Raw genomic sequence first — 13861 nt, forward strand, 5'->3', positions numbered from 1 at the left:
TCAATTTTCAGGTAAGTGGTTTCCCACCTAACATGGCTGTCTTTGAACCCTATGACATAGTGGATGAGTGTATCAGTTATAAATGTCTTAAGTAACAGAAACCCCAAATTCCAGTGACTCAAATAGGGGGTTATCTTTCTCATACAAGCAGTCTTGAGGTAGGCAAATGGACATGTTGGTTTAGTGGCCTGAAGTTGTCAGAGCCAGAATGGATGTCACTTTCTTGACCTTTTTCTCATGTGCATTGCCTCATGGTCACAGGATGGCTGCTCCAACTTCGGCTAACAATTCAACAATGGTCAAGGCAGCACAAAGGAAAAATGGCAGCACCTTCTCTTTGATCAATACAGCAAAAAGTCTTCCCAGAAGCTACCCATCAGATTTCTGTTTGTTGCTTTGTCTCCTCATTTTGGCAGCCTCCCTGTGTTTGTTTCTATGTATTAGGTACAGCAGCTACGTCTCCCAGGCTTGGTAGAGTGGCCTAATGTAGTAGGTGTTCTGTAGGGTCCAATGACACAGCCTCCCCAATCACCCAAGCTGGGCATTCAAGGCGTGTGCCCCAGTGTGGGCTGTGTACACCCTCCTTTTGTAGTTGAGCCTTGATTGCTGTTGGCATGTCAATGGGAGGAACTCACCCCCTGGCCAATCAGCTACAAGGACTGGCTGGGACCATCAGCCAACAACTCTAAGCACTTACCATTGTGGAGGATCCCTGTGCAGGGTCCCATCCCACAGAGAAGGGCTTACTTCAGCGGGGCTCCTGTGCTCACTGAGTCTGCTTCTTGAGTGTGTCACTTATGGAGGTGGTTGAGTGGTAATGCTCTGGGGCATGGTCTAAAGTTGTCCATTGGGTGCACTGGTTCTGGGGCCTCCTGAGAGGTGCAGGCCAAGGTCAGCCACTGCCTGTGTTCTGCTCAGGACCACCCAGCATGAGCTACAAAGTGATCTGCAGATGGCTGCTACTTCTTCTGGGCTTGTAGGTACCCAGGAGAGGCCAAGCTGCAAACAAAGGCTGGCTGCTCCTGATGCCAGGGCTGATGCCACTTAGGAAGAAGGAGTAAGAGACACACCGAGGCCAGCAGCTGCTTGCTTGAGAGATTTTTAGGAAATCTGAAACATGAGCCAAGACAGGCCATTGCTGTGGAAAAGCCACTGGAAACAGCTTGGGTGGTTCCAAAATGGGGGGGGGGCACTTTAAGAATCACTAGGGTGGGGGAAACAGTGTAAGCCCAGTTAATGGAGTCTCAGATGCCAGCTCTGTGGGGGGAGGGCTCATCAAAGGAACAATGGCCTCTGCCAGCACTTCTTTCTGGGAGAAAGCTGCCCCCCCGCCCCCACACCAGGTCTTACCCTGATGCCAGACAATTCAGTTTCTCCCCATATGTCTGTGGGGCCTCTCTAGCTTCTGCCCAATTCTGGAGCTCAGAGGGAGTGAGTCTGAGTTGTTCAGTGTGTAGCCGTTTAAGAGGAACTGCCTGGCCCTAGCTGGTTTGGCTCAGTGGATAGAGCATCAGCCTGCGGACTGGAGGGTCCCGGATTCAATTCCAGTCAAGAGCACATGCCTGGGTTGCAGGCTTGGTCCCCAGTAGAGAGCATGCAGGAGGCAGCCGATCAATGATTCTCTCTCATCCTTGATGTTTCTATCTCTCCCATCCTCTCTGAAATCAATAAAACTGATGTTTTTAACAAAACTAACCCATCATTTTGTAACTTTTCAGACAAAGCTGCCTTGGAAAGAGCCAAGGAAAAACATCCATCTTTCCTTGGCTGAGCGAGTGCAGCTCAGCGGCCCTTGGGAGGATCCATGAACCTCCAGAAGTTGCTGATTGTTGGATTTCTGCTATGCTCTCTAACTTGCTTCTTGGAACCTCTGGTTTCCTCTTCGTCATCTTTAACTGCTTATAGACTACAAGAGGAGGAAGGATCAAAACCCCTCTCAAGGGGTTTGTCTGTTGTTAGAATGAATGTTCCTGTCTTCTTAAGACATAACATGCATACCTCAGGTCAGTATTTAAAAGTAATGTTCACTTCCTAAAGAAAACACCCACTATCTCGAGCCTTACCTTAATCAGTAGACTCCCTCTGACGCTCCTTCTGCCAGTTGCCCTGGCCCCTTCCCCCTTTGGATGCTGGTGGCCTTCTCCTTTCTCTTTCTGGGACACTTACTACCAATTTGACTCATAAAGAGGCAAAGATTATATCCATCGGTGGCTGCCTTTTAAAATATATATATTTTTTATTGATTTCAGAGATGAAGGGAGAGGGAGAGGGAGAGAGAGAGAAACATCAATGGTGAGAGAGAATCATGGATCAGCTGCCTTCTGCACGCTCCCTATTGGAGATCGAGCCCATAGCCCGGGCATGTGCCCTTGACCAGAATCAAACCTGGGACCCTTAAGTTGGCAGGCTGATGCTCTATCCACTGAGACAAACCGGCTAGGGCTGTGGATACTTTTAAATTATTATTATTTTTAACTAGAGGCCCAGTGCACAAAATTTGAGCCTGGTCTGCATCCTCTCCAATCCAGGATTCCTCTCACAATCCGGGACCGCTGGCTCTTAACTGCTTACCTGCCTGCCTGCCTGATGCCCCTATCTGCTCCCCTGCCTGCCTGATTGCCCCTAACCACCTCTGTCTGCTGGCCTGATCACCCCTAACTGCTGGCCTGGTCGCCCCTATCTGCCCTCCCCTGCCGGCCTGGTCACCCCTAACTGCCCTCCCCTGCTGGCCTGGTCACCCCTAACTGCCCTCCCCTGCGAGCCTGGTTGCCCCTAACTGCCTTCCCCTGCTGGCCTGGTCACCCCTAACTGTTCTCCCCTGCCAGCCTGATCACCCCTAACGGCCTCTGCCTCTACCCCCAACACCGTGGCTTTGTCCGGAAGGATGTCCGGATGGATGTCCAGAAGATGTCTGGTCTAATTAGCATATTACCCTTTTATTAGTACAGATGTGGACCCCTTGAACATCTTAGAGGCAGCAAAGCAAAACAGATAACGATATGGGCTTTGGCCAACTGTAAGAGCATTATACCTGGGACAACTAATTGAACTTGAATCAGTGTTGAAATCACAGCGTCTTCATTTACATACTTGACCTCTCCTCAATGAAACTCTATGCTCTTTATGCAGAAAACTACAGGTCCTGGATGAGCAACTTCAAGAGTTACGTGCGGGATCTCATCAAAAGCTCCCTACCTCCGGCAGCCATTTTTGCCTTTCTTGTGAGCACCATGCTAATGGGAACTCTTTGCTGCCTCACGTAAGCTGCTGTGGGATGAGGGGAGGGAGGAGAGAGGGAACCCCAGGAAGAGACAGGAACATTCAGATTCCACACCAGCCTGTGCATCGGTAACTTGGGGGAAATGATAAGGAATGTGATTCTGAAACCAAGGTGTGGTGTTTGAGTCCAAGTTCGTTGTCTTGCAAAACTGAAGATGGATTTGTAGACAAAAAAAAATGGTTAGCAGAAGCAAAGTTTATTGAGAGAAGCCAGTCCTGGAAAAGATGCAGCTGGGGTTCCAGGAACAGGCCAGGGTCCAGAGCTTCTGTTCCATGTTGCAATTGGGTGTAGTTCAGCATCCAAGCGAATTAAAGTCCATTAGTCCATGTGTAGAGTCCCACATGGCCATAAGGAGAGAGAGAGACAGAGAGAGAGAGAGAGAGAGAGAGAGAGAGAGAGAGAGAGAGAGATTCTTTTTCTAGGGGTAGATACATGCCTTGCTAGCTCCTGACTGGTTCTTTCAAAGGATTCTGCTTAGTAACATTCTTGTGATTGGTTATACGCCTCACTGCCTTGTGATTGGTTGTCTGCAAGCTGCTGGTCTTAGCAGTATCTATACATTTTAAAGCTTACGTCTGCAAGCACCCTTCTTCCCCGTCCAGCTGGGTTTCTTTAGTAACTTCCGCAAGCTGGTTTCCCCAGGTTCCTCCTGTTTCAGCGCCCCGCCCCCATGTTCCCCTCACTGTCTACCTAGCCCTTCCATCTCCTCAATTATGGGAACAAAACTCTGAAAGGCCATGTGCCCCCTTTTCAAAAGCTTCCCCTACTTTCTTTTATTCCTCCAACCTGCTCTGCCCATTACTAGCAACTTACAGGTGACCTTTAATAACCAGTGTTTGCAACTGATCATTTTTTTTTACTAACTTTATTAACTCTTAATTATCCTTCCCTTTGGTTTAGGAACTATACATGGAAAATATATAATTAACTGTTTTTTCAATTGCCTGAAAATTTACCAAAATATTTATCTACATCATCAATTTTCAACCAGTGTGCTGCAAGAATTTTTAAAATATGCAATACTAGGCTATTTAGTCAGGGGCACTGACCTCTTTTCTCTTGGATTTTCAAATTTAAAAATGACTACAGCCAACACAATAGCTGTCCAGTGTAAATGAATCAAAATTATACCTATTTTTGTCAGAGAGGCATAAAGTTTAATATTATTTGGTGTGCCACAGAACTTTAGTCGTTTGGTCATGCCACGAGATGAAAAAGGTTGAAAATCGCTGCTCTACATAAGTCACATGAAGCCAAAGAGATTCCTGAAAAAGGATACAATATAGTTACAGAGAGTTAGAAAAGCCTAAATTTCATTACTTCAGTTCGGACTTATCAAAAGACTAGGGGCCCGGTGCACGAAATTCATGCACTGGGTGTGTGTGTGGGGGGGGGATTGTCCCTCAGCCCAGCCTGCCCCCTCTCACATACTGGGAGCCCTCAGGCGTAGACCCCCATCACCCTCCAATCGCAGGATCGGCCCCTTGCCCAGGCCTGACGCCTCCGCCAGAGGTGTCAGGCTTGGACAGGGAACCCCCATCTTCCCCCGATCACTGGCTCTGGCCCCCGCCCAGGCCTGAGGCCTCTGGCCCAGGAATCATGCCTGGGCAGGGGACCCCCATCACCCTCCAATCGCAGGATCGGCCCCTTGCCCAAGCCTGACGCCTCTGACCCAGGCGTCAGGCCTGGGCAAGGGGACCATCATATCCCCCCAATCCCCGGCTCCGGCCCCCGCCCAGGCCTGATGCCTCGGCCAGAGGAGTTGACCCTCATCACCCTCCGATCACCAATCACCGGATCGGCCCCTTGACCAGGCCTGAGGCCTCCGGCAGAGGTGTCAGGCCTGGGCAGGGGACCCCCAGCTCCCCGCGGTTGCAGGCTCCGCCCCTGCCCAGGCCTAACGCCTCTGGCCTAGGTGTCCGGCCCGGGCAGCGGGGACCCGCAGCTGCAGCGGCCCCGCGATCGTGGGCTTCGCTTTAGGCCCAGGCAAGGGACCCCTAGCTCCTGGGACTGCCAGCTTCGACCGTGCCCAGCTCCCATCGCTGGCTCCACCCCTACTTCCTGCTATCACTGGCCAGGGCGGCAAAGGCACCTGATTCTCTGATCATGGCTGGGGGGCAGGGCAAAGGCGGCCCCAGGGCCGCCTTTGCCCTGCCCCCCAGCTCTTAGCTCCCCCCTGGGTTTCCGATCACTGTCAGTGGCAGGGGGCTTCTTCCTGCTTTCCCTTTCGCCTCCCTGCATTGTGCCTACATATGCAAATTAGCCGCCATCTTGTTGGCAGTTAACTGCCAATCTTAGTTGGCAGTTAATTTGCATATAGCCCTGATTAGCCAATGAAAAGGGTATCGTCGTACGCCAATTACCATTTTTCTGTTTTATTAGATAGGATACCTACCTGACTGTCTCTGTCCTGGTTGTTAGAGAGACAGAGAAATAATGACAAAGCTGATGGGTCAGTGCTATGGTGGGGAAGCCTATGAAAGAGTGTGATGGGATTATTGAAGGCTTTGTGTGGTAAAGGGCTGTTCAAACTTTACAATCTAATAAAGTAGCTGAGGGCAAAGATTAGATTGAGGGTGTGGCGTCTCTACCTATGACTCCTAAGAACCCCAAAATGATCACAGGATTAAGAACTATGTCTAAGCCTGGCCAGTGTGGCTCACCGGTTGACCAATGACCTATGAACCAGGAGGTCACAATTCCATTCCTGGTCAGGGCTCAATCCCCAGTGGGGGGCGTGCAAGAAGCAGCCAATCAATGATTCTCTCTCGTCATTGATGTTTCTCTCTCTCTGCCTCTCCCTTCCTCTCTGAAATATATATATATATATAAATATATATATATATGTATATATATATATATATATATATATATATATATATATATATATATCCTATATAATAAAAGGCTAATATGCAAATCGACCAAACAGCGTTACAATCGGTCACTATGACACACACTGACCACCAAGGGGCAGACACTCAATGCAAGAGCTGCCCCCTGGTGGTCAGTGTACTCCCACAGGGGGAGCACTGATCAGCCACAAGCCAGGCTCACCAGTGGCGAGTGCAGCAGCGGTGGCAAGAGCCTCTCCCGCCTCCAAAGCAGCACTAAAGATGTCTGAGTGCTGGCTTAGGCCCATTCCCCAAGGACATCCCCCAAGGGCTTCTGGACTGCAAGAGGGCACAGGCCAGGCTGAGGGCCACCCCCCCTGCCAGTGAACTGGGCCTCTAACATATATATATGTTAGAGGCCTGGTGCACAAAAATTTGTGCACTTGGGGGGAAGTGGGGGGGTCTCTCAGCCTGGCCTGTGCCCTCTTGCAGTCTGAGACAACCTCGGGCGATAACGCCCTGCTGGCTTAGGCCTGCTCCCGGGTGGCAGAGGGCAGGCCCAATCCCTAGGTGCAGCCCCTGGTCGGGCTCAGAGCAGGGCTGATTGGGGAGTTGGGGCGCCGCCCCCTGTCATGCACAGAGCAGGGCGGATTGGGAGGTTGCGATGCCACCCTCAGTCACGCTCAGGGTAGGGCCGATTGGGGGGTTGGGGCACCGCCCCCTGTCACAGTCAAGGCAGGGTCGATGGGCAGGTTGCAGCGCCAACCCCTGTCACGCACAGAGCAGGGCCAATCAGGGGGTTGAGGAACTCCCCCCTGTCACTCACAGAGCAGGGCTCATCGGGGGGGTGGGGCTCCTTACCCTGTCACGCACAGAGCAGGGTCCATCAGGGTGTTGGGGAGCTCCCCCTGTCACGCACAGAGCAGGACCCATCAGGGGGTTGAGGAGCTCCCCCTGTCACTCAGAGAGTAGGGCCTATAGGGGAGTTGCGGCACCACCCCCTGTCACACACAGAGCAGGGCGGATCAGGGGGTTGGGGCCCCGCCCTCTATCACCCACAGAGCAGGGCCCATCAGGGGGTTGGGGCGCCGCCACTGTCACACTCAGGGCAGGGCCAATGGGGAGGTTATGGCTCTACCCCATCACACACAGAGCAGGCCCCGTGGGGGGGGTGGCGGGTTGGGGCGCTGCACCCTGTCACACACAGAGCCACAGGGCGATCAGGGGGTTGGGGAGCTCCCCCCGTATCAGGCACAGAGCAGGGCGGATAGGGAGGTTGTGGCCCCGCCCCCTGTCACACACAGAGCTGCAGGGCGAATAGAGGGTTTGGGCGCTGCCCCCTGTCATGCTGATCCCAGTGCTGGGAGGCCTCTTGGCTCCGCTGATCCTGGTGCTGGGAGGCCTCACGGCTCCGCTGATCCCGGTGCTGGGAGGCATATTACCCTTTTACTATATAGGATAGAGGTCTGGTGCATGGGTGGGGCTGGCTGGTTTGCCCTGAAGGGTGTCCTGGATCAGGGTGGGGGTCCCCACTGGGGTGCCTGGCCAGCCTGGGTGAGGGCATGATGGCTGTTTGCAGCTGATCACACACCATTCAGGGTGGGGGTCCCCACTGGGGTATCTGGCCAGCCTGGATGAGGGGATGATGGCTGTTTGCAGCTGGTCACACACCCTTCAGGGTGGGGGACCCCACTGGGGTGCCTGGCCAGCCTGGATGAGGGGAGAATGGCTGTTTGCAGCTGGTCACATACCCTTCAGGGTGGGGGTCCCCACTGGGGTGCCTGGCCAGTCTGGGTGAGGGGCTGAGGGCTGTTTTCAGGCTGGTGGGTGACTGAAGCTCCCAACCACTCCTTTTTTTCTTTATTTTTTTTTATTCTGGGCCAGCTTTAGATCTGGCTCCAGCTCTGAGGCCTCAGCTGCTGAAAGCAGGTATCTGGTTTGTTTGGGTTCTATAATCGAAACACTGTATCAACTCCAGCTCTGAGATCCTGGCTCGCTGAAAGCAGGTTTCTGGGGTTTGTTTAGCTTCTATATTTGTTACAATGTTTCAAACTTCCCATTGGCTAATCAGCAAGATATGCAAATTAACTGCCAGCCAAGATGGCGGCCAGCAGCCAGGCAGCTTGAAACTAACATGAGGCTTGCTTGCTTCAGTGACGGAAGAATCCAACGTTCCCCGCCTGCCTTGCCGGCCTCTGAGCTTGCAGTTTAAGAAACATTGTAACAGGAGACATATGTAATACTTTTTGTTATACTTTAAGCAATTAAAAAAAAAAAAGAAACATAAAAAAATAAAATAAAATAAAATAAAATAGTGTCCAAAAATGGGAAAAAATAAATAAATAAAGTCTATTACAGTGATGGTGAAAAACAAAAAAAAGAAGAAGAAAAAGAAACATTGTAACAAATATAGAAGCTAAACAAAACCCCAGAAACCTGCTTTCAGCGAGCCTGGGATCTCAGAGCTGGAGTTATACATTGTTTCGATTATAGAACACAAACAAACCAGATACCTTCTTTCAGCAGCAGAGGCCTCAGAGCTGGAGCCAGAGCTAAAGCTGGCCCAGAATAAAAAGAAAAAAGAAAAAAAGGAGCGGTTGGAAGCTTCAGTCCCAGCCTGAAAACAGCCATCATCCCCTCATCCAGGCTGGCCAGATACCCCAGTGGGGACCCCCACCGTGAACAGTGTGTGATCAGCTGCAAACAGCCATCATGCCCTCACCCAGGCTGGCCAGGCACCCCAGTGGGGACCCCCACCCTGATCCAGGACACCCTTCAGGGCAAACCAGCCAGCCCCACCCATGCACCAGGCCTCTATCCTATATAGTAAAAGGGTAATATGCCTCCCAGCACCGGGATCAGCGGAGCCGAGAGGCCTCCTGGCAATGGGATCAGCGTGACAGGGGGCAGTGCCCCAACCCCCTGATCGGCCCTGCTCTGTGTGACAGGGTGCAGCGCCCCAACCCCCCAATCGGCCCTGCTCTGAGTCCGACCAGGGGCTGCACCTAGTGATTGGGCCTGCCCTCTGCCACCTGGGAGCAGGCCTAAGCCAGCAGGTCGTTATCTCCCGAGGTTGTCCCAGACTGCGAGAGGGCACAGGCCGGGCTGAGGGACCCCCCTTCCCCCCCAAGTGCACAAATTTTTGTGCACCGGGCCTCTAGTATATATATGTATATATATGAACTATGTCTAGGAAACAACCTTGGGTATGGTTACTGGCACATAGAACTGATTGGAGCCAAATAGAAGTCAGCTAAGTTTTTGAGAGAAGCTTATTGCTAAAGAAACCATGAACCAAAACAAAATAAGCTACTCATTGTCTGAGCCTTAGAACAGTATTTGGACACAGGCTTCGAAGGCTCCTGGGAGAGTGTGCTCCCCAACACTGACCTCAGAGGCAGCCATAGAGAATAATGGACAGGAAGGGCAATGGGCCAGGGAGCTCTCCTATAAAGCAAGGTGCTGGCCTAATCAATGTCTGCCCAGCAGGATTCCACAATTAATACAGAGAAGGGACTGCTCTGCCTCCCATTTTTCCTCTTTCCATATGGGAAGGTTGATGGTGCCTATCTTCTTCCTGCTCCTTCGTTGTATGTGGGGTGTGGTGATCAGGGGCAGATAACTTGTTTCAGTTCATAGGCCACTGAACCAAGAAGAACTAGACCCAGACTTGAGAGAAGCAAGCATCACACAGATACTCTGGACTTTGAGCTGGACAAGGTTAGGACTGGATTTGAGCCTTGGGGAAATGTGCCACAAGTCAGGTGTTCTGGAAGCGGACAGTGAGCTAGGACTTTGGTACACAGGGTATTATCAGTGATCAATGCCTGTGGAGGGTAGCAGGGGGGAGGGGGGAGGGGGGAGGAGAAGTTCAACTGCCTTCCAAGTTCAATGAAGCCTTGGTTGACCCCATCAGAGCTGTCCCACCTTAGCCTGAAATAGCTGGACCTGTATAACCTCACCTCAATGCGTTCATGGATGTGGGAAGTGCAGGCAGCTCTTGACAGCTGAGGCAAACCCTGAAATTGCTAGCAGCTAGCAGCTGAGTATTGATTGACAGCACTCTCAGCAGCTGGAAAAACCAGGTCGTTTCCAAGGGGGAGTCTGGGTGGCATGGTTCCGTGCGCACTACAGGGCGGCTGCGTTCTGTGTATGGAAGGAAGAGCGAAACAGGTATCGGTGGTCAGGAAGACAGACTGTGATGGAGACGGGCTATATGTCCACCAGCCCTATTCCTTCCTCGTAAACACAGAGGAAGACTGCATTTCCCAGCTAAAGAAGCCAGGACTCAAGTTGTGGTAGGTCAGGGGTGGGCAAACTTTTTGACTCGAGGGCCACAATGGGTTCTTAAACTGGACCAGAGGGCCGGAACAAAAGCATGGATGGAGTGTTTGTGTGAACTAATATAAATTCAAAGTAAACATCATTACATAAAAGGGTACGGTCTTTTTTTTTTTTTTTTTAGTTTTATTCATTTCAAACGGGCCGGATCCGGCGCAAGAAATAGAGAGTCCAGTGAATCAAAAAAGAAAGGAAAGGAAAAGGTTTATTTCTGCGTCCCTGGAAGACCCACGTACCCCAAGGACAGGGCACGTGGATTCACACCAACAGGGAGGGGGGCGCTTTTTTTATACTGCGGTTGGGTGGGGGGCGGGGACATGAGCTGAGGTATTCAGTTGAGGAAGTTTCAGCTGCAGGGGTCAGCCAGGTATTCAGGAATGAGTCAGTATCTGTGTGGGGTCGGTGTTGATTCAGGGAGAAGCCAGTATCTGTGTCTGGCATGCTGACCTGCCAGACATGCCAGAGGGAGTCCATTATCTCGTCACATGTCTGCATGTATACGATCCTGGGCTTTCTCTGACCTAACATCGGGCCGTAGTTTGCCCACGGCTGTTATAGGTGGAGGGAACAGCGCCAGGTGTCTGACCTGTGGGGTCAGACCAACCCTGGGTTCAGCAACCTCGGTTCTTGGGTTCTGGCTAGGGAGGAATTCAGAGCAAACTGTAAGAGAACGTTTCTTTGGTAAATTATAGAGGCAGAATAGTAATTCCTAGATGAAATGGGCTTAGGAAATGAGGTATGAAAGTTAAAAAAAAAAGGGGGGGGGGTCTTTGGAGCTTGGGAATGAGAAAACTAAAGGTAACTTGCCTGGGGCAGTGAAGGGGAGGGAGAAGAGAAAGGGAAAAGCCCGAGCATGCTCCTGGGAGGGAGAGCGCACTGGGTCCTCCATCCTAAGGGTTTAAGGGCGGAGAGTTTAGGAGAGGTCCCAGGGGAAGATCTCCATAGAATATTCAGCAGCTTTCCAGGTGTGTCCTTGCAGGGTTGTGGTCCCCACCAGGGCAGGGACCCATCATTCCATGCAGCTGATCCTGAGGTCAGCCTGTGGCTGGTTTGGGTGCTTTTCTGGGCCTGGAGCCGAAATTCAACTGAGGCCTGATGTCATCTCTAGGGAGGAAAGGCCAGGGGCTCCAAACCTCATGACCAGGATCTGCTGGGAAGGGAAGGTCACCCTGGGGGCGAGGTCCCACCCCACCATTGATTGTCCATTGCTGGGCACCTGGGGCTCTCCACCCTGGTGGTCTTCTGTACCTGGCCCATCGTCCTGGCTCTGCGCATGTCTGTCTAACTGCCTACAACGAAGTCAAGATATATCTGATTCTGTACCTTTTAAGTCATGTTACTGAAACTATGGCCAGCCGGCCAGCGGCATGAGAAACATCTGAAGGATTGGTTAAAATGCACATCCAGAGACACTTCTGTGTAGATAAAGCAGGCAACAGACCAAGAGAAATACTTTCTCCTTTGAAGTAAATGGCTCAGCCTGAGGAGAAAACCCAGTGAGCCCTCACGGGGAACAAGCTGCCTAAGGGAAGGCACATCCGGGCATGAGGGCATGAGGGCAGGCCAGATAGAGCAAAACCAAAGCAGATATTGAGGAGAAGTTGGGGGTTGGAATGCAGGAGCAAAAAAGCCGGTACTATGAAATAGAGATAAACAAAGACTTTAATGGAAGGAAGATCAGAGGGAAAATGATAGATGCAGGAGACAATTCCTTTGTAGAGGAAAAGCAAAATAATACAACAGAAAAGAATACTCCAAGGTCTAATTTTTTTAGAGAGATTGGATGGGAGGGAGCAGGAGGTATGGGGGGGAGAGAGAGAGAGAGAGAGAGAGAGAGAGAGGTATGAGAGAGACACATTGATTGGTTGCCTCCCACATGCACCCCGACGGGGCCTGGGGATTGAGCCTGCAACCAAGGTACTTGCCCTTGACCAGGAATCCAATCCTCCAGCCTTTGGCCTGTGGGCCGACACTCTAACCACTGAGCAACTGGCCAGAGCTGATTTTTGTATTAATACATTTCACAGCAAGGATTGCAAAGTTTGTCTGTGCTTCTTTAGTGTGTGTGCACTTTCCCCAGAAGTACTGCAGTACTGGGTTAATGTGCAGAGTGGATGGAACAAGCTCTATTCTATCTCCCTGCTCCAAAAATACATTTAATATATTGTCCTCGGCTAGAGGACATACCAGATAGTAAACTGATAAGAACAAATACTACACTTGATCTTAACCAAAAGGCCAGGAAGCAATCTCTCTGTGCCTCTTTTTTTAAAAATATATTTTTATTGATTTCAGAGAGGGGGAGAGAGAGGGGGGGGGGACATCAATGATGAGAGAGAACCATGGATCGGCTGCCTCCTGCATGCCCCACACTGGGGATCAAGCCTGCAACCCAGGCATGTGCCCTGACCAGGAATCACACCTATGACCTCCTGGTTCATGGGTCAAAGCTCAACCACTGAGCCACACTGGCTGGGCCTAGACATAGTTTTTGATCCTGTGTCTCTAATACACCATTAGCTGCAGCTGTAATGAAGACTTCAGCCAGCTTCTGGTTAGCTGAGGAAATCCACATGGAAGCCTCTGGAACTCCAGTGCCAATCAGGGGGACTGGCAGGCACTACCAAGTATGCAAAGATACATATATAAGGACTTTTTAGTACTGTTTGCAATAGTGAAAAGCTAGAAACAAATGTCCACTGGTTGGTTAAGAAAGCATTGAATATTCATACAATGAGTACTATATAGTAACCAAAACATTGTTGTAGAAGGACAATTACATGGAATCATATTCATGAAACATTGTTGAGTGGAAAAAAGATTATAACAGAGGATATATAATTTAATCCGATGTGTTACTTAAAACCATATGTACGGGGGAAAGCCTTTAAGGACCAAATCAAATTATTAGACACTAGAGGCCCTATGCATGAAATTTGTGCACCGGTAGAGTCCCTAGGCCCGGCCTGCTATCAAGGCCAATCTGATTCCCTACCTTCCCACCTCCCTGCCTCCTCCTCCCCTCACTCCCTCAGTGCCCGCTGTTGCTGCTGATTGCCTGCCATGTTCTGTGCCACCCCCTGGTGGTCAGCACACATCATAGTGAGCAATCGGACTAGTTTTCCTGGTCCAACACCTGAGGGGACACTTCGCATATTAGCCTTTTATATATATAGATGGGTTATCTCCTTGTAGTAGTGACTAGATGGTTTTAATTATTATTACTACTGTTGTTATTTAATTTCATGTTTAGTGTTGTCCATCTGCACTTTCTAATCTTTCCACAACAAACTATATTGTTTGATTAGTATTTTTTTATTTTTAAAAATATATTTTTATTGATTTCAGAGAGGAATGAAGAGGGAGAGAGAGAAAAAAAAACATCAATGATGAGAGAGAACCATTG

At 50.5% G+C, this 13861-nt stretch overlaps 1 protein-coding gene and 1 non-coding gene across 2 annotated transcripts; one reads left to right on the plus strand and one right to left on the minus strand.

The window, feature by feature from the left end:
- Positions 1–1804: 1804 nt before the first annotated feature.
- Positions 1805–3400, plus strand: SMIM9 (small integral membrane protein 9). The gene is made up of 2 exons (XM_059678879.1): positions 1805–1943; positions 3130–3400. The coding sequence occupies exons 1-2, from the start codon at positions 1805–1807 to the stop codon at positions 3261–3263; spliced, it is 273 nt and encodes a 90-aa protein (XP_059534862.1). The 3' UTR covers positions 3264–3400.
- Positions 3401–12515: 9115 nt separating this feature from the next.
- On the minus strand, positions 12516–12705 carry LOC132225456 (U2 spliceosomal RNA). Its single transcript, XR_009450952.1, has one exon. It is a non-coding gene; the product is annotated as a U2 spliceosomal RNA (small nuclear RNA).
- Positions 12706–13861: the final 1156 nt, after the last annotated feature.

The sequence above is a fragment of the Myotis daubentonii genome, chromosome X, assembly GCF_963259705.1.
Source record: "Myotis daubentonii chromosome X, mMyoDau2.1, whole genome shotgun sequence".
Classification (NCBI taxonomy): Eukaryota; Metazoa; Chordata; class Mammalia; order Chiroptera; family Vespertilionidae; genus Myotis; species Myotis daubentonii.